The following is a 20646-nucleotide window of genomic DNA, read 5'->3' as shown; positions in this document are numbered from 1 at the left end:
ATATGTAATATTCAAGTGCATGACGCACGAGCGTCAGAAGCAATGATTTTAAAGACTTACTGTGTAATCACTTTTAAAAAGTGACACGACATAGTTCCTCATGTTTCAAGTGAATTATTTTCAGTGCATATTGACAGATATATGTGTTCATATTGCTATTGAGGCCCATTGAAAGTCTCCACGAACAGCTTTGTAATTGCGCCACCGTGTGGATGTTCCTGAGCAGCACACCGACATCTCTGCACAGGGATTTATTGTAAAACTAGTGGACACTGGACAGACCCGATCACTTGATTGATTGATGGATGGATGGATAGATAGATTTATAAATGTATATAGATCTATATATACAGTATATATATATATATATATATATATATATATATATATATATATATATATATATAGAGAGAGAGAGAGAGAGAGAGAGAGAGAGAGAGAGAGAGAGATCCTAAACTAATTACACAGAATAACAAACATTTTAAGAGTTATTCTGAGTTTACCTGTTTTAATATTGGTGATTTTGGCTTGCAAATAACCCAAAATTTCAGTTTTCAGAAAATGTTACATAAGATCAATAATAAAAAGCAGGTATAACAAAGAAATGTTATGACCTCTGCAATGATGGGGAAAACTACTGACTTTCGTTATCCATCAAACCCCCTCTGAATGTAGTTAAACACAAATATTCACATATGCAAACATTATGCAAGACTTACCATAAATGAGGATCGTCTCTCAGAATAAACACTCACTCTCACCTGTTATCCACTTTTAAGGTTTTCATAAAGTGTCTTGCTTCTGTAAACACAAAAGGGGAACTCCAAAATGAACATTTGACGTGGTGATATCTCCAAATCAGTGATGATTTAAAAAGAAAGAAGAACAAAAAGTCATCATATCCCAATCAGTGGACAACAACAGTCTAACTTCTACATTCAGCCAATATGACTAGTGCAACTACCAGTTTATAAAGGCTATGTACATTTATTTTTTGATGAGCTCTAACTATAACTTACTGATCAAAATATGCTTATTTTGAAAAACACTTTTACACTAGTCACTAATAGAATTAATAAAGAATTTGCAATTACACTCATCTTAAGTGAATACATAAAGAATAACGCTAAAAAAAGGAACATGAAACTAAAACTACTAAAACAGAGATTCTTAAAGGAATTGGGTATGATTGGTTGATTATTATTTTAGTTATTACAACTAAAAACCAGCGATCAGGCCCGAAACCTGGGAGTAGTGATGGACTCTGACCTGAACTTCCAGAGCCACATAAAGACAGTTGCAAAGTCAGCCTTCTATCTCTTGAAGAACATTTCCAGGATTAAAGGATCATTTTCAGCCAAGAGTTGCAGATCCTTGCTCTCGAGGAATAGACTGAGTAAAAATATGCTGTGATTGTTTCAATGCCAGCAGTTGGCATTGAAACAATCACAGCTCTGAAAAAATTCACTTTATTTGCGGTTTCTATTTCTTTATTTTTACTTTGCATGTTTGGAGCTAACTTTTAACACGAACTTTGATCCACATCACCTCCCTCGTCACGTCAACATAGTTCTACCCAGATGATGTACTGGTCAACTGATAATGAAAGCACATTAAACATTTTACCTGCACTTCTATAAAACTACAAATTTTTATTTCACATTATATCAAGATTCTCTTTTCTATATCTATAAAATTGTGTTAATAAAAAAAAACATATAGTCATATGCTGCTTACTTAACCCTGGTAAACATTCAAATAAGTGACTAATCACAAAGCACATTTTCCAGAAATCGTTTCTCATTATTCATCAGGTGATCCTACATATAGGAAAGTGATTGCAAATGTGTATTACAAAGGTTGGATTTATTATGGGCAAAAAATAAATAAATGCCTCACCACAATGATCATAAATTTAGACCATGCAAGTATAACAATAAGTTGCATAGAATAGTTTTAGTTAACAAAGAACCAAACAATAGATGTAAATACACAAATATATCCAACTAATTTACAGATTTTTATCAAGCAGAAACAATTATACAGGCTCTAATTTGGATCAAATTTTTCAAACCAAATTTTAAACCATCAATTCAAGTCATCAGTGATGAGAATGCGCTGAGGCATCACTATACTGTACATTCATTCAGTCAGAAACCAGACTTAAAATATATATACAGAGAGAGAGAGAGAAGACCAGAGTTGCCATTCGCTAACTGCAGCTGTGAATCCAAAACAATTTATCCCAATTACTAAAGACCATGAAAATATCGATAAAAACCAAATAATCAAGAATCCTCCCATGTTATTGCTACTTGTTTTATGCAGTTTCACAAGTTGGACACAACAGGTTGAAAACAGTACAAAAGGTTTCAAGGATTTGCATATTTTAAATCACATTATCGTCCTATGCTGGCTTAAATATGTGCAAACTACTGGCACTCTTACAGACCCGTAACCATGACAGTTTTTGTACTTTTTATCCCCCCACAATAGGTCAATTGAAAGTATGGGTACAAAAGTAAAATGATTGTTTAATGCGGAAAACAGACATATGAAAGTGACTGTCATATGAAACTATACAAACACAACTCCAAGTGAAGTCAACCAGCCTCAAACCAAATGGTAACTCATAGTAAAGTGAATTCCTTTAAGTAAGGAAGCATATGAATTATTTGACAATTTTTTTCAGTCTTTACAGGTTGAATGTGTAAAAGAATGTAAAGTTATTTTCTTTTGCCAGCAACATTATCTTCTGATAATATCAAAATTAATTTTGGCTCATAAATAACAAAACAAACATTCTGCTGGAGACAACACAATCACATATGTGACCTCAAAATAATTTTTGTTCAAATTAAGTATCTAAAAAACATTTGCAGACTTGTAGTTATCCAACCAGCTTGATCAGTTTTACACTCATATGCTTATTGCTTCCAATTACCTGAGGGGTATGAGAGAAAAAAGCAAAAACAAAATAAAAAACAGCATCATTTTCGCTTAAATGTAAAATTCAACAAAGACACACCAAAATAAATAGTCAATTAAAAAAAACATTTCCTAAGCCTAGCCTTGGAAAATCTACAAAACAATAAAACACTAACTTAAAATTAAACAGTATTTAAAAAACAATAAACCGTGAAATGTACTGGGTTAGAAAATATTTGTCAACTCAAGGTTGGGATGTACTGCCATCTGGTGGAGAAATTGGGTCACGTAGCTTACTGAAACTCATTTTCCAATTGTTAGAATACATAAGAACAACGGAAATGTGGTAGAGGTAATATTTGGTTTCTTAGCGAGTTCCTCATCAAGGAAAAGTTAACAGTAATTACATATTTTTAACCATTAGACCATCATAAGGATCAACACTTGATCTTTATCATCAAAAGTATCTAGAGAGAACCTTTCTCTATCAAATGTTTTTCCTGAATTGCATTCTGCTGCCTGACAAGCATTAGTTTTCATATTTTTAGGATCCTACCTCTAGATACACTAGTGCATATTAAAATTTCAGATTTTTGCTCACATGAACACATTTCCTACATAGACAGAGGACGTGAAAGCGCTTCAAATTATTTTTGTTGATGTTTTGAATAAAACATCGACAAACACCCAAGTGAGGCACATGTTTGAGAAAATAAGCTTTTTCTATGCACACAAGATTATCATTATATCAGCTGATGACATCAGGATCAATATGTTTTGTTTCCTGGCAAATCAGGAAATTTCTGCAGGTCATTTTTAATTAAAAAAAAATTGCTCTTCAGCTACTATTCAATAAAACAATGCTTAAATCAAAAAGGTGAAAAATATAAATTTCTCAAGAAATGTTTTTTTTTGTAATTTATTCCCAATTTTATACTTTCTCACCAGGCTCTCATAACTGGGTCTATTTGTGGTTTTGCTACATATATTGGTAGAAATTAGAGGTGAAAAAAATGTATGTGCTATATCTTTAGCCAATGGAAAAAGCCAAAAAAGCAATATATATATATATATATATATTTCCAAATCTTCTAAAATCACTCCAATAGGGACAAAAAATGGAAAATGAATGGCCAGTCAAGATCCTTTTATGAAAACTTTAAATTTTGGCTACCATTTTTCAGGCATTTTCTCTAAGAGGGATTCACAGGGCAGAGCGTCTACTCTTACATCATTAAAACCATAAGTCAGGTAAGGATCCAAACATGTCAGGGTCGTCATCATCTGATTCTTCTCCAAACCCTGAAACATGACAACACAAACATATGTAAGCATAATTCATTTAAAATTATAATTTAAAAAAAAGTTTAGAACAATAGATTTGGATTATTTTAATGCATCGCCAATCATTTCCTATGCAACGGTTATTATTTATTGTTGTGAAACAATAAATCAGAGAACTAATTTCTCTGATAAAAGGAAACATAAGAAACTCAAAAGCTGGACATGTAAATTATACAAAACTCTACTGATGGAGTCGGAATAAAAGTTACATGAAATGCATCAATATCAGACTTTACTTTCATTGTGAAAATCGAGGTGCTACGTTTTTGCTACAATATGTGCGATAACTTTATCAACTTCAATTTTCAATTGATAAAAACATAGATGACAGTTAAAACAGTAAAACAAAAATTAATTTAATTTAATTTCACACAATTACAAGATGTTTAGTTAGGCTCACTAAAAATGCAAAAATAGAATTTAAAATGAGGCTATAAAACTGACTATCTCTGTACATATATAGTCAATTTCATATTTGTGGTGGGTCTGTGCTATACAAACAAGTTGAATGGAATACAATTTCTAAAAAGGGCATAATTAGATGCCTGAATTAAAGCTCTCTTATCACATACATTTTAATTACATACACTGTAAATAAAACAACATACTAATAAGAATATATATATATATATATATATATATATATATATATATATATATATATATATATATATATATATATATATACCAGAACTGGTATTTGTAACTAATTTTTTATAAAGCAGATGGGTTTATTAAATTGTAATTAATTTAATTTGTCTTATACATTTCACAAAGTCTAAAGTTCTTAGCAATCTTTTTCAAGTGTACATAGAAGATAGGATGTGCACATTTTTAGAACAGGTGCTATTTCTAATAAAAACCATTGTATTCAGGTTAATTTAACAGCAGATGGGCACCATTACTTACATGATCCTCCATGGTCTAAAGTTTCAGAGTCATGATCAGTATCATCATCATCACCATCATCACCACTAGTATTACCAAGAAGAGCCTCAATCTGAAGAAAAACAAAAAGCTAAATTTAGAAACCATACTGCCTAAATATTAATTTTCTATATTTCATTAATGTAATTCTGCTAGATGGAATTGAATTTATCCATATCGCTACAATCTTGAGAAAACCATCAAATGAATTAGCAGTAGTAATAATAGTATGAAAGCATGCGTACATGTTAATGAAGTTAAAAAAATATATTTTTTAAACAGCTTCTTATAAATTTCTTATATCTCTGTCCACTTTTGACACGTTTAAGAGAAAAATAACTGTAATGATTCAGATGTGAAAATATGAAATGATCAGATACCGCGTCATCTACAGGCAAGTTAGCTTGCTCCTGGTCCTCCTGTTCGTCATTTGCAAGTTCTTCAATGAGGGGCTCTATATCCATGTCATCATCATCGTCATCATCGTCGTCATCATCTGTGTCTGAGGAATCATTATTCTGATCTTCATCCTGAAAAACACAGAAATGCAATAAAGAAACTATTCAAATCTCAATTTAAGGCACATCAGATGTCAGACTGATGAGCAGCTCTGTATTAACCGTCTACGTTGATCACGCAAACCAAAACTTCTGACAAGAACTGCAAAAATAAATATAAAAAATGCATAAAAAAATAAATTAATCAAGAAAAAAATATCAAGAAAACTATAGAAGAAAATAAAAAGTTTCTTTCAAATTTTATGAATCTTACTTGATCATCATCATCTCCTTCTTCTGCTAATTTCTGTCGTCCAACTTCATAAAGGCGACATACAGTATCTATGGTCACCGCATCCTGGTTCTACAGAGAAAATATGCAAAAACTTCATTATACAAAGAGCACCAGTAGTAAAAAATCCTAAAAATCTCCTATGATAATAGTGAAAAAGCAGAGTATTGTCATTATCATTTTGATTTGCAATCAGTTCAAATTCTCTGTGTACAGATCTGAACATAAAGCTACACCCAAAAAAACACCAATGAGATGAGATTTTTTTTTTTTTTAATCTAATCGAGTACCTCTATGACAGCCAGGTAGTGGTCTTTGGTATCAGTGCACAGATCAAAGATGTTCCTCTTCACATCCAGTGTGGCTGTTTAAAATTAAAATAAAACCAAACTTTACAATCACAATCAGAAGCAGGAGGTCAGTTACTTTCAGCAACCACTAACACACCAAGGTATCACAAAACAAGTTGAATAAATAACAAGGGGCTTTTTTTATTTTATAATATTTAAAGCCTCAACTTTTATTGTTACCAAGACACAGATGAGACAGATATCAGATAATTGTTGCACAAGGTTTTTCGAAACTGTAAAAAGAGGAGGTAAAAACAATTTGAGACATTACAGAATAAGGTCAAGTCAACCAACCAATAGGCTTGTAGTCCGTGGCGTCAAATGTTCTGAAAGATGAGCCGAAGGGACTCGTCACCTGCTGATCCATGACGTCATGGTCATCATCAGCTTGCAGCATCGCTGTTCAAGAGAAGGGAGATCAGTCATAACATGAAGAGTTATGTACAGCCAAATTAAAAGAGTCAGACCTATACCTCCATACATGATGGTGCCATTGCTGTTAAAGACCACACGGCACTGATCCAGAGCAGGAGCAGTGTGCAGCAGGTGGAAGGTCCTCAGGTCCCACTGAAACCTGCAGTTAAGGTCGACAACGACAGTAAACCCAACAACTATAAAACATTGATCTCACAGGAAATAAAATGTTTTTTTAATTGTCATCACTGCAAAAAGTTTAGAAAGCGATGGGAAAGGAAAATGTGTGCAAAACTGCAAGAAAAATATTAAGGATTAAAGCTCACACCTAGCGATAAGATAAAAATTATTTTTCCTCAACATCACCAAAGGTTCTTGCTGGACATTAACATAAAAACACACATAACTTTCCCCTTTTGTTTTCAAGGTGAAAGGAAGTTATCAGCATCCAGTTCTGTGTGAGTGACCTAAACTTCACTCAGAAATGGCACAAAGACAATAGCGGAGGAAAATTATATTGACTAACAGGGGAAGAATAAGAACACCTGACTTTTGTGGATTAGTAACAAAAAGGCACAAATCAGCTTTTTATTCACTCTGTAAAGAACATTGCATCTCCCTTTACTTAGGACTCATTGCTAAGGACTGTGCTGATACTTGAAACCAATATCAACCTTATAGTTGTACCAAGGAGGACAGCAAACATAATTTCTTTTTGCTTTTTCCTTTCAGTTTCCAAAGGCTAACCTCCAATGGTTATTACATTTAGAAAGGATACAATTTCAGTGTTTATGATGACCTCCAAGCCATTTGGATGGAAAACCCCACTGAGGTTCATGTTGAACTTGTCGAACTTGTGGATGGCCCGTGACGCTCGCACATCCCACAGCACCCCATCATTTAACACCAGGTCATCAGTGGGGTTGAAGGTGGCACAGTTCCTCTTGTAATTGTTGGCCAATGCGGGGTCGTTCAGGGTCAGGACCTCCTGACCTGTCTGTATGTCGTAGATCTGGAGTATGGGAGCCAGAAACAACAGTCTAAATATAAATAAATCAATCAGTCTTAATTCAAGACATAAGAAGGGTCCATAGTAAAAAAGACAAGGAAAGAAAGAAAGAAATAAAGAACCACAAGATAAGAGGATAGGTTTAAAAGAAAAAACACACACAATATATTGTTGACCGAGTCACAAATAAATAACGACATGACATCATGAAACTTTTCCATTTAAGTCAGTAACTAAAGATAAAAATTTGCATGTTAGTCTCTGCTCTCTAGATTTCAGTTTCATGTCGTTTAACCTCAGTAAAGTACCTTACAAATTATGACATTTAAAAGTCATCCAAAACTCTAAAGGTATAAATATTTTTTATATACATTATCTGACAACAAAAAAATAATTATAAAATATTTTTAATGATATAGTGAGCACCAACAGAGAGTCAATGTGATACGTACATGTGCAACCTGGTCCTTAGTCCCAATTACTCTGTCCTGACAGAGTTTGCTGAACTCAACGTAATGATCTTCTCCAAAGGAGTTCCTGGGGACAGATGACATATGTGATATTTAACACTGCGTGATATAATGTATAATTACCGTTGATTAAAGTGAAAACTGCGATGTGTAATCATTTTTACTTCATGGTAAAAACACTGTCCATACTCCAGAGAGCTGACAGAGGGACGCTCCACGAAGCAGAAGTTAGAACAAAGTTACCATCCTGTGAAATGGGAAAAAAGGATCAATTTCAACCAAAAAATGTTTATAAATAAATAGAAGTAATCTAAAAGCTAGTCTGCATAAGTTAAACAACTCACATTGCTTATTATTAATGCTTCATTATAAGCAAATGGTTTGAAATCAAACCATTTTCTTAAACCTAAGCTGCTTATTCTCTAAATGCCAAACTGTTCTCAGCATGTTTTGGACCCAACTAATCAAACTTGAAATTTAAAATTCGTTTTCCTACCCGGGAAGGCTCGATGTGAGAGATGGCCGATCCGTGGCAGGTGTAGTCGGCCGCCTCCTCTCCGGAGAAGATGTTGTAAAGCTTGAGGTGACCGGAGCACGTTCCCAGCATCAGGAAGCGCTCGCGGGCCGAAAAGGCACAACAGGTGAAACTGCTATCGCCTCCATTGTTTTCACGGAAAACTGACACGGGGCGAAACCTGAGGAGGAAAACAAGAGGAAACAGAGTCAAAGAGAAAAGATAAAGCTTGGTTTAGAGCTTTTAAAAAGACATAGCTGCTGTTTGTTACCTGCTGAATATTAGCTGTCTATCCAGACTTCCTCTGTCCACACCCCGGTACTTCGGACATAGCATCCTGCTCCCCAGACGGGCGGTGAAATTGGGTGACGCCTGTCGCCTCTGTTTGGACTCTGGGCAGCGGTGAGGGTTGAAAAGGGAAAAAGGTGGACAGGTGGTGACAGGATTCGAACAGCGGGCGTGTTGTTCTCTCAGGTACTCTGTGATGATGCTGTCAAGGGTCGGCGGAGAAGGCAAGTGGCGCTCCAGCTGCTTTTTCATAGCTGGGGTCTGTTTCAAAGAAAGAAAGGTTTATGAAATCAGTGTTCTAGATTACTGATTTCTAGAGAAATCAGTAATCTAGAACAACAAAGATCAAAACAATAATGAAACAAAAGTTAATGTCAAGAAACTGATATGCTTCAAGGCAACAGCAAAATTGCAAAGAAGATTGGGGGCCTAATTTGGCCCCTAAACAACAACAGAAACGCAAATAGTCTGGACTACTGGTGTAAAAATCGCTCAGCTGATGATACAAGCATGAAACTTATCACAAATGTTCACCATCAGATGCCTATCAATTCTAGAGGTGGAGTCTTTTGAAAATGTAATTGCCTTAGCAACAGTTGCTAGGACACCAGTTTTGCAAGGTAACCGGCCACTGAAAATAACTTTAGTAATTTTATCTTTAGAAAAATAAAATTTGCTACAAGAAATATATAGTGAAATTTCTATTCACAATTCATAAAAAACTAATACATTTTACAAAGAAATCTTCCAAATGGTGCTTGTGCACCAATCACTCATTCTCATGGCATGTGTATATTGAGAAGGATGAATATTTCAGATTTTTTTCCAGTGGCTGCTTCATTTATTGTGGGATGTATCATTTTAAGTGCTTTTTACTCCTTCAGTACATTAACAATTGCTGACAATATTTCCTTATAGCTCTGCACAAAATTTATCCTTTTCTGTGCAGTTGAATATTCTAAAATTCCTCTAAGATGGAGGGAAAAGTTAATGGTTAACGGTAAAGTTGTCAGAATTTTTCCACACATTGTGACCTAAATGCCAGTGTTTTATTATTTGATAGATTTGAAGCATTGCATTAATTTCAATAAGCAAAGGTTCAAGCATAAGAGAGAAAAGAAAAATAAAGAATTTTTCTTGCCAGGCTTGAAAAATGACTGTCATCTCTATCATTGAAGAGTAAAAATAACTCAATTGTCAGATGTCTACCATATTATTCAAAAATTAGCACAATTGATTAAATGGAAAATCTGGCATTACAGCCATGTAATTATTATTAGCACATTGCAGGAGTTTTTATGAATTGAAACAAAAGGTACAACTGACCTGTATGAAAGCACCATGGTCAGACTTCTGTCTAAGTGCACGCAGTTTTTTCCCTGAGCTGCAGCTGGCCACTGGTCGTTCCCGAGAGAATAAAATTCGCCCAACAAGATGCGAGCTTTGCCCAGCATGAGGAGGAGTATTGGGAGCCGCTGAGGTAGACACCAATGAACCTGACGAGTGAGGAATGGCAGAAGAACGAGCAGTGGAGGGTGTAGTGGGGGCTGAATTACCTGAGGATAAGGGAGAGGGCCCAATATTGGCAGCAATACGAGCTGCGACACCACCAGCAAACCGACAAGTCCTAGATTTGGAAGTGGAGGATGTAGGGGTGACACCTGAGGAGGCGGAGTTTGGAAAGAGAGATGCTGCAGGTAGGTTTGCCTCTTTAACCAGGGTATTTGCTGTGTCGTGTAGTCCTTTAGCAACAAGGTGGTTCCTAATCAAAATGAGCAATTCCTTCTCAGAAAACGTGATGCGAGTCTGAGCGACAACGTTGGCTTTCTGTAGGCGAGACAGCGAGACCTCTGCGCCCATGATGAGGGGCTTGCCAGACACTCGCTCCGTCAGTCTGGCGGCGTAGCGACAGAAGCTGACATGTTCGCTCCGTTTGTCCTGCAGCACCGGCTCCTTCATGAGCTGGGAAGGAGAAAACAAAAACATGAATGACTTTGCCTGAAAACTCTAATATTTTCCATCATAACGAGATTTTTTTTCTGATAACCTTTGAAAAACAAAGTAGAAGTTTGAGTGAAAAATCCCACATTATCGATTAAAATTAAAATTTAAGAAAATAAAAGAAGTTTAAAAAAAGTCACAACTTTCTTTTAAATTTCCACAAAACAAGATGAGGAAAGTCTTAAGCAATTTATTTTTGGTCATGGGAGAAAAATCTGTAGAAGTTTGCAACATGGAATACACTAGTAGAGATAGCAAACAAAAAAAATCAAGAATTGTGTAATCCAGCTGAGAATTATTTAAGATTTTTGTGTTAAATATGGAATCCTTTAAGTTTTTAAACCACAGAATTTTTTTGATTGAAGTCCTTTTTCTCACCTGCTGAATGTGACCGCTGGCGAACAGTGGCAACTTGCTGATGATCTGTCTGATGGCGGAGCTACGAGAGAGTCCAACCAGAGCCTTACAGGCCAGAGCTCTGATCAGGTCTGCATCTGTGATGGGAACCTTCACCGACAGCAGAGACAGGAGCACCTGCAGCCAGAAGAGGGGCAAAGTCTGATCTCTGGAACGATGAGGAATTCTATTTGATAAAATATGCAGGGCATATAGTTTCATCAAAACAAACACAGGCATTTTGATGCACATGTTTGAGACTGCCTACCTTTATGCCGTTATTATTCTGCACTACTTGCCACATGTGGGCCAGCACCCTGTTGTGGGAGGGAGGGGGCTGCTGAGGGTGCAAAGGCTGTCTGAGGGGGGCAGCAGCAAAAGCACTGAGGCTCTGGTCCGGAGCACACACACAGTTTATTATGACCTGAGGTAAACATGAAGGACATGATCAGAGTGGGAGAAAACAACTAAAACAGCTGCATGAGCTGATGCTTACTGACATGATTCTGAAGTTTAACCTGGGCAAGACAATGTGAAGTTAGATATGTTTTATATCTGTAAAAATAAAAATTCATAAATAAAAGATTAAAATAATAATAGTAATAATAATAAAATCAGAGCTATCATTTTCATCCAAACTAGGGATGTCTCTGAAAGCTGCCTGACAAGTTCTCATGAATAAAAAGATTCAGCATGCTCTTATCTTTATGCTGATTATTTTTAGCTTAAGCAGTGAACAAATAGAAAAATTCAGTGAGCCAAGCTTACTTGCAAAGCAGACTTCTGAATCTCAGCATCATTGGGAAACACTTCACCTTCAGCAACACCCAGTATGATGCTCATACCTACACAAAAAAACACAATAACCAGAGAGGCACACAAAATCCTGAGATGGAAATCCCTGAACTTCTCTCGTCTAAAATCGGTGTTAACAGAAGATACATTTTACAGACCTACAGTGGGAACAGGGGACCTGTTTTCATCGATAACTTCCACGGTATCAGTCAGTACTAACTGAACTTTAGGAACAACTGTCAGGATAGCCAGGATGTCCAAAGCAAAGCGAACTATGTCACTCCTGGAGAGAAAAACACATCCAGATGAAAGAAAGGAAAGAAAAGAAGGAGGCAGTTAGTTCCTTTGCTGCTGGCATTTTATCTTTTGCTGCAATATCTCTTTTTCTTAAAACTCATCTCAGCTCATTTTATTCCTTCCGGCAAGTCAGATTACCTGCCATAGTAGGTCTTCCAGTCACAGGCTGCAGATATGAGCTGCAGCATTAAAGGAATACAGGACAACTTGTAGAAGACTTGAACTGGCTCCCAGGGGCCCTCAGGAGGTCCACACTCGATGAGAAACTCCATCATCTCAATTATTTGCTCTCTGGTATTTGCATATGCCTGGAAATAGTGAATTATGAAGGTAAACATAAAATCACAATGCGCTGAGATGTACTAAAGATTTGAAAAAGTTCAAGGCACCGCATAGAAAATGGAATTAAAAAAATGAGTTATCATGACAGAAACAGAAAAATAGGCATATTCATTTTGAAATATCCTAATTCAAACATGGCACAAATATCTGCCTGAGAAATCTAATTACACCCATATGTTGCAAACAGCACATGTGTTAATATAATGCAGCCTGCCATTATATTAAAGACCAGAGAACTCATTAATACATAAACAGAAGGAAAATGACTGTCTTTCATTTTGGATTTAATGACAAACTGCTAGTTTACACTGAAGAAACTGTACCTTGTAAGGTGACTGCTGAGGAATGATGGTGCCGCTTTCTGAAGTATGCAAAGACTGTTTCATCTGTTCTGTCTTCAATGCCAGGTGAGACTCAAAATACCTTCACAACCAAATTGATGATACAACAATATTCAATGCATGGTGCAATACATTGATGCAGGCTGAATGAATAGACACAGCAGAAAAAAGGTTTTACTCTGAAACACAGATATATCCAATTTCACTTATTCTCAATAAGTTTATTGTTTTTTATCTGAATGTGCATTTAATATCACCATACCTGCGCAGTGCCATGCAGGTGTGCTTAGCCGTCTGTCTGTTGGAGAACACCTGGTCTTCATTCATCAGTGGTGCATCGTTGTCTGTGTTGAGGATTTCCAAAGTGCTGATCTACAGGAAGAAAGAAAGTTACTAAAGGAAAAGGAGGTTTCAGTTTCAGAGTGTCAGAAAGAATTTCAAATTTCTTTTCTGAAAACAAAACAAAAACAGGATTCTGAAATTCCAGAGGAATTTTATTCAAAGATATTGTATTAATTCAAAAAAGGTCACTTACACTGACTGACAAATAAATCCACTTTATTAAATACAAAATAAAGTCTGAAAACAAAAAAAAATTAGTCTAAGGGATATACTTTCTAGTAATTATTTAATTATACAGCTTAAATTTTTTTTTGTTTGTTTTTGGGATGTTTTGGGTATATATTAATCTCAAAACATCATACTACACTGCAAAGGTAATATTTTATAATCTAGGATTCAGCTTATTAGGAACCGATATGATTGTAGTCTTTGTCTAACAAAGAAAACAGAAAAATAATCTTCAAATATGTATCATCATTGTGGCAAGCAAATATCCACCATCACAACACTGCTTTAATTACTTTTATGTAGACACTTGTAAACAATTTTATCTTTGCAAAGTTAAAAAGAAACAACTGCGCCATCAGAGTAACAACATGTATGATTTAGTACTAACCAGATTGACCAGCCTGCGTAGACCATCCAGCTGGTCAAAGAGCTGCAACACCACCCTGAACGAAAAAGAAATGGAGAAAAACATGGTGGCGTGGCAGATGCCTGAAGCGTGGGAGGACTCCAACAACCACAGAGCGTAGGACACCAGGTCTGTCAGCACATCCCCTGGGAACATGCACACCTAGAGGGAAAACGAAGAACAAGGTGGTAAGAATGGGACAATCAACCAAGAAAAAACATTATCCCAACATCTTTAAAAAAAATAATCACATCAAATCTAATTTCTTTTAAACTGCCTACATTTTGCTGAAAACTAATACTTAAAGATCTTCAGACTTGCATGTCAACATTTGTGGTGCTCATGTTCATTGTACCCTCTCCATTGCATCCTGATTGTATGCCAGGTAGTAGAGGCAGAGAGAAACGGCTGTCGCTGCCATGGATGGTCTCGGGATCTCCAGGAGTTTCTGCACTCCTCCATGAGCAATGAATTCAGACGCAAACTTCTTATGAAGGAGTAGTGAGGCGAGATACTGAAGAGAGAAGGAAAAAAAACGACATTTATTTATGAATTCACTATCTTACACTTTTACAGGTCTCCAATGTGTTTCCTGTTGTGTCATTTTTGAAATTGTTGTTCTTAATTTCCAGATATTACTCATCTCTCTCTTTTTTAAAAGCAACAGCAATGAGAAAAATGTTATATAACCATGGCTTGTCATGCAAAAAAATCTGTCTTACAAATTTTACCAGTAATTTACTATAAAACGGGAGATTGTTAGTCACTACATTTTTAAAAATATCAGCAAATATATTTACAGATTTATTCTAAAATGTCTGTAGATTGTTGGTCTATTCCAGAAAATGTAAAAAGCAACAAACAAAACTCATTGAAAAAGAAATCAATATTTGTTTCATCTGTGGTTAAATCTTGATGAGTCAAGCTTTCAAGCTTTGATGGCCACTGATGTGAATCTCCAGGTGTTCCTCAGTACTGAGCAACTCCACACAGCGAGCCCCACCCACAGAAGTAGAAATTATCTTCTACAGACAGACAGACGCCCTCTTTAGTGGGGAGGGGGTTGATGGCTAAATGATACCTTACTTTTAAATTCCAGGTCCAAAAATATATATATTTTTTTATTTTATTAAATTACATTAGCAAAACAATTTTCATTTGGGGTGGACTTTGGCATTTTCTTTAAACTAAGCAGTACTTTTCTTGGCCTGTTTTTAAAATAAACTTCTAAAACATAAACAAAGACATTAACACTGTAGATAACAAAATTAGCAAACACAAAATTACAAAAATACGTCAAAGCCTGTTAGATTTATCAAGAAAAACTCCATCACTGTGTTTTTGAAAAAGAACTTACCAACAGCGCATCAAATGTAAGCTGAACATTTTTGGTCTTCCTAAGGTCGATGTAGTTCATCATCAGCGAACAAGTGTCCAGTTTCATAAAGATTGCAAGCAGCTGCAGAAATCAAAAATATTATTTAAATTGCAGACTAGTTTCACAAACTTGACTGCCTAAAAAGACGAATATTACCAAAAGATGCCAAATTATTTTAAAATCATTTTTAAAGGAATGCTTCAACAACTTTATATTTTAATGCATAAAAATTTTTACATACTGTAGTTTTGAGTTGATACACAGTGATGAACAGTTCTTTTCAATAATATTTATACATATCAGAAAACTTACGATTGTGTTTAATTTCTATTGGCTTTACCCATAAAATTCTGCTAACATAAGAAGCCAAAATAGCCAAGTTATTAATCGTTATACCAGTTCTGCTGTTTGTTAGAGTACCATTATGTGCAACAGATTCTAAAAAACTATTCTGCGTTCTTCATATTTTCTACCCCTAATCTTTTGTTTGAGCATCATCACATCACCACTCTTACCTCCTGGTAATCTCCGAGTGGTGTCAGATACTGCAGGATGAGCCTCTGCTCCATGGTTGGGCTCAGGGGCAACAATCGGTACTCTGAGCCAATCAGAATGGAGCTCATCTCAGACCAGGATGAGCTGCCGCTTGGCTTCTCGCTGGTAGCAGTCACCTCGGCCTCGTCCTCAGTCCCGCTGGCGGACGTAGTAAACTGGAGTTTCTGTTTAGTCTTCCTCTCATTCTCAACCTGTTTCGTCCCTCCTCCTCCTCCTTCCTCTCCTCCCTGAGTGTCGTCCTTCTCCTTCGAAGTCAGATGTGGGGTAGCTTGGTACACAACAGTTGGAAGAAGGCGAGCTGAGCTGCTGCTACCACCACTGTTTCTCTGGGCCAAAGATTTGCCCTTTGAAATCGACCTGCTGCTCTCTGCAACATTGTTTTCTTCTGTCTCTTCCTCAGAAAATCCTGATTGGATTTGCTGATGTTTTGTGACACTCGATGTATGGGGAGCTTCATCCTGAGAGTCTTGAGGTAGATTCTGGGCAGTGTGGGTGGGACTGAAGCAACTCGTGTGCTCTGCAGACTGCAACTCGTGTAGACGTTTGATCATCATGGATACCTGGATATGGAGAGCAGAGTAATTGCAAAATAAATATGCTTTTTAATGAAGTTGGGTGGGCTGCACAGTGGCGCAGTTGGTAGCACTGTTGCCTCCCAGCCCAGGGTCTTTCTACACGGAGTTTGCATGTTCTCCCTGTGCATGCGTGGGTTCTCTCTGGGTTCCTCCCACAGTCCAAAAACATGACTGTTAGGTTAATTGGTCTAGGTGTGAGTGTGTATGTGCATGGTTGTTTGTCCTGTCTGTCTCTGTGTTGCCCTGCAACAGACTAGCGATCTGTCCAGGGTGTACCCCGCCTCTCGCCCGGAACGTTAGCTGGAGATAGGCACCAGCAGACCTCCCGAGCCCACTAGGGGACAAGGGTGTTAGAAAATGGATGGATGGAAGTTGGGTTAAACTAAACATTGCTAAAGAAAAATAAACCATATTTTTCTACAAAAGAGGTGAGACACCCACCAACTCAGCGTTTTCTTCTTTATGGCTCGTGGCCACTTCCTGGTTGCTCATGGCTTTGGCCAGCAGGCCTGTGGCATAGATGCATAATGGCCGCTCAGCTTCACGAGCCCACGTGAACAACTTCCCAACCAGACCTTCCTGTAATCCACACAGAACAAAACTGACAGCTGACTGTTTTGCTTAAATGCATTAAAGACATGTTTCTTTCTTTTTGACTGCTAGAAATAATTATTACTCTTTGCTTGACACCTGAAGACTCTGTGCAGCCTTATTAAAATCAACTCTTTAAGCTGAGGAGTTCACATAATTTCTTCAGGACAAATTATACATGAAATTGCATTTTATAATTTAACACATTAGCTTTACTTGCAATAAATTGAATCAAATTTTTAAAAATTGTCATTCTTTATGCATCTCTAGCAGGTTTTCTCACAGGATTGATGTGCATTTACCTCAACCTTTAAATGAACTGGACACCTTCATTTTGGAGCAATTAGAGTTACAATAAAAATGTTAAAAAATGGCACTCTTTACTGTCAAGTCCTAAAATCTTACATGCTTTAAAAATGTAAGAAAGACAAACGTTCTTGATTTTTCCCTAGTTTTACAACAAAAATTATTTTCTACAACTTCAGCGTAAACATGTCCTCTGTGTGAGGAATGTTGACTGTGTTTTATTTAAATATATAAAAACAGCCTACGTACAATATTTTTTGCCTTATTGCTTTTACATCTTAAATAAATGTTTTAAAGTAAAGTATAATATTACAAATACACATGGCTCCCTTTCACAACCTGAAGTAAGGCATCTCATCAACATGCTCGTTCAGATAGTAAGTGTAGAGGCTGAAAAAATGACAAGAGCTCACTCAGTCTTCCAGTTTAAGACAACAAAAACCTGTGGAAAAAGCATGAATGTCCACCTATTAGAGCAGAATTAAAATTCTGAAATCATTTTAATTTCAACAGCACGCGGCTTATAGGAAAGCACTGGTATGTGGGCATTTTGTACCATTCAGGTCTTCTTAAATGCAATGTCAGACTTAAGAATATTTACACAAGTTCAATAAGCAGAAGGGTTGTTTATAATGTCCTCTTTTGCTCCATGGATAAACCTCTTACCAACTTTCTCTTTCACTCTGTATGATCTAATAGGAATAAATTATCTAGGAATAAATAGGAATAAATCTTTGAAAAAAAGTACCTTTTCTTCAAAGACGACAGCTGTGTCCAGACCTGGGACAATGTTCTGAAGGAGGCGACATGCTGCTGTGTTGAGACTGATGTCTCGACTGCTCATGATATACGTGTCCAAAAGCTGTAAGATACCGGAAAATCTTATGGAAAAAACCATTCAAATTTCCTTAACTAACACATCTCAAATGGAGAAGCCTGTATTTGAATTTTTAGATTGACATGATTGATATTAGTTGGATTTTAAATTACAACATATTATATATACACCCTAATTTGTTGGACATGCACACTTCATAGACATATTGCGTTAGTAAGAAATACACACACATAATGTATGTATGACATGGAAATTGTAAAGGTTACCGAATTAGTGAAGTCATCATTTAAAAACAGCATCCTCAGCAGTTGCCCTAGCATACAGTTTGGGTCAGCTCGTCCTAAAAGATTACACACAAGAGGGAGTCAACAACTGATCAAAAGTGTTTTAGACTAAACTCACTTAAAAGACACATATATCCAACTATGCTTTTGAGGTTCAATTACATTTAAACAAAAACTGACAGTAGAGCACACAAAGTTTGAAAATGTGCACACACCTGGATGACGATCGTCAAAGGGATCAGGGTCTGATTTGTAATATTCTTCTGTCTCTTGTTCAATCAGCTCAGATATTCTACAATAAAATAAAAGGGTAAAAGTAGAAAAAAATAGTTTACATGCAGTTATTACTTCTCCAAAAAGAAGTAACTACAAATGATGACATCGGCACAAAAAGAAAAAGATCTGACCTTGTTAAGATGGACACCAGTTGCTCTGTGGTACCCTGCCGTGTCTCTTCCCACTCGTCCAACAGTCTGGCGAGATCTGCTTTGGCGTCCACAGCCATGGCGACGGCCACGGCAGCCGATAAAGCGGCTGACCATGCAGAAGACAGCACAGCAGACATGGCAGGTGATGGATCTTCATCTTGGGAGGACATTGCAGCCTGGAGAAAACAGGGGAGGGAATGGATTGACACCATATTGACTCAACATAAAGCAATGAGACGAATAAATTATGCAATCATAGTTTTGGACTTGTATGTATTGTAATCCTTAGGGGGGGAAATAGTACAGGCCAGCTTCAAACTAAAACAGAAATTTGTATTGGATAATAAAAGCCTAATAAGTACAACTTTTGATAAAATGTAAAAAGATTTTTTTTTTTTTTTACATATCTCAACAAGTAGCTTATTCTAGATTAGTGCTATCCCATCTACATGAGTGTGAGAGTTTTTATTTATTGGCCTTCAATTATATGAATTCAAAATAAAGAGTGGAGAGTGTTCAAAGCACCAAAAGATAAACCAGAGAAGTTGAAAATTGACTTTTTTCACTCTTTCCCAATTTTGTTAAACAATATTTGGGGGGAATTTACTTACAACTTAAATTTAACAGTTTTTTTCTTTGAGTAAACAAGATAAATGCTGAAGTAAAGCATGAAATACATTCAAATAAAATGAAAATGTACGAAGTCAGATATAGTATAAAGGTCTAAAGATGCCACAATAAATAACTAAATAACTTGTCAAAACATTTTTGCATGTCTAATTATTTCATTTTTTTGAGTAGTTTCAGTAATTCTGGTCCCAGTGAACATAGTAAACTTCATTCATGAACCTGAAATACAAATAGAAGCGAATCTGATGAATCTTTCCCTTGCTTTTTTTTGCTCATGATTCCCCCTTAAGACTTACCCTCAGCTGCCGTGAGAATCGTCGCGGCCTCATCTCGACAACAGCCGTCAGAGGTCGTGACAGATGAAAACAAACACTGAATGTTTTAAACTCGCACCAACAGGTGGGCCTGTCTGCTACAGAATAGCTGGTTTATTTGTTGCTGCTTCAGTTACTGGGCTTAGTTGGCTGGTACCAAACTCATTTAACAGCAATAATCTCCACCCACCGAGTCCTCCGCATAAATATCTCCTGTTCATGTATTGAGAGATAAGCTCCTAAATGAGCCCCCGAGCTCCCCAAGAGCATGTTGACAGTCAGTTGCCTCATGTAACAGCTTTAGCTAGCAACGCAACATCAGGTTTTTGTGTATTACTTACAGGAGAATAGGCTTTCTCAGCTCCGTGTCCCTCGTCTAACTCCTTAACGCTTCCTTTACTGCTATTCTAAAAAACTTGCTTGAAAGTAATAAAAAAGTAATCTTTGTCTGACAAATTTAAGAAGGGAAAAAAGTTTCACGTTTATTTTCAAACTTCTCCCCGGCGAACGTACGCTACGTCACCAAACGACCAGTCGACGTTAGATGACGAAACTAGACGAATGTT

General features: G+C 36.5%; 1 protein-coding gene across 3 annotated transcripts; it reads right to left on the bottom strand.

The window, feature by feature from the left end:
• Window positions 1-1681: 1681 nt before the first annotated feature.
• LOC102228919 (DDB1- and CUL4-associated factor 1-like) lies at window positions 1682-20584 on the bottom strand. 3 transcript variants are annotated; one of them, XM_023325536.1, is made up of 31 exons: window positions 20063-20261; window positions 19116-19312; window positions 18924-19000; window positions 18691-18764; window positions 18335-18448; window positions 17131-17268; window positions 16075-16674; window positions 15539-15640; window positions 14537-14695; window positions 14164-14343; window positions 13468-13577; window positions 13188-13287; window positions 12661-12830; window positions 12384-12508; window positions 12199-12275; window positions 11699-11854; window positions 11413-11568; window positions 10590-10995; window positions 10360-10508; window positions 9017-9294; window positions 8728-8926; window positions 8396-8478; window positions 8214-8298; window positions 7531-7764; window positions 6812-6905; window positions 6633-6737; window positions 6279-6352; window positions 5971-6060; window positions 5580-5729; window positions 5182-5272; window positions 1682-4230 (listed from the first exon to the last, which is right to left on the bottom strand). In XM_023325536.1, exons 1-31 carry the CDS (start codon window positions 20093-20095, stop codon window positions 4163-4165), a joined length of 4674 nt encoding a protein of 1557 aa, XP_023181304.1. In that variant the 5' UTR covers window positions 20096-20261; the 3' UTR covers window positions 1682-4162. The 3 variants fall into 3 exon arrangements, with proteins under 3 accessions (XP_023181304.1, XP_023181303.1, XP_023181302.1); XM_023325535.1 differs by lacking the exon at window positions 20063-20261 and adding an exon at window positions 20422-20584 and having other exon boundaries at window positions 10360-10995; XM_023325534.1 differs by having other exon boundaries at window positions 10360-10995.
• Between the last annotated feature and the right edge of the window lie 62 nt (window positions 20585-20646).

This window comes from Xiphophorus maculatus, chromosome 20, assembly GCF_002775205.1.
Source record: "Xiphophorus maculatus strain JP 163 A chromosome 20, X_maculatus-5.0-male, whole genome shotgun sequence".
In the NCBI taxonomy this organism is placed as follows: Eukaryota; Metazoa; Chordata; class Actinopteri; order Cyprinodontiformes; family Poeciliidae; genus Xiphophorus; species Xiphophorus maculatus.
Note: the sequence above shows the minus strand (reverse complement) of the source record. Positions and strands in the feature narration are given on the sequence as shown.

What these genes read in the sequence shown, in the direction of transcription:
- LOC102228919 (XM_023325534.1), bottom strand. Translation starts at nt 20,095, where the DNA reads ATGAGGCCGCGACGATTCTCACGGCAGCTGAGG. An exon ending in ATGATGACTTCACTAATTCG is followed by an intron (nt 18,449 to 18,690) that starts GTAACCTTTACA and finishes GGTATCTTACAG; the next exon opens with CTTTTGGACACGTATATCAT. An exon ending in AAGAAGAAAACGCTGAGTTG is followed by an intron (nt 16,675 to 17,130) that starts GTGGGTGTCTCA and finishes CTCCATATCCAG; the next exon opens with GTATCCATGATGATCAAACG.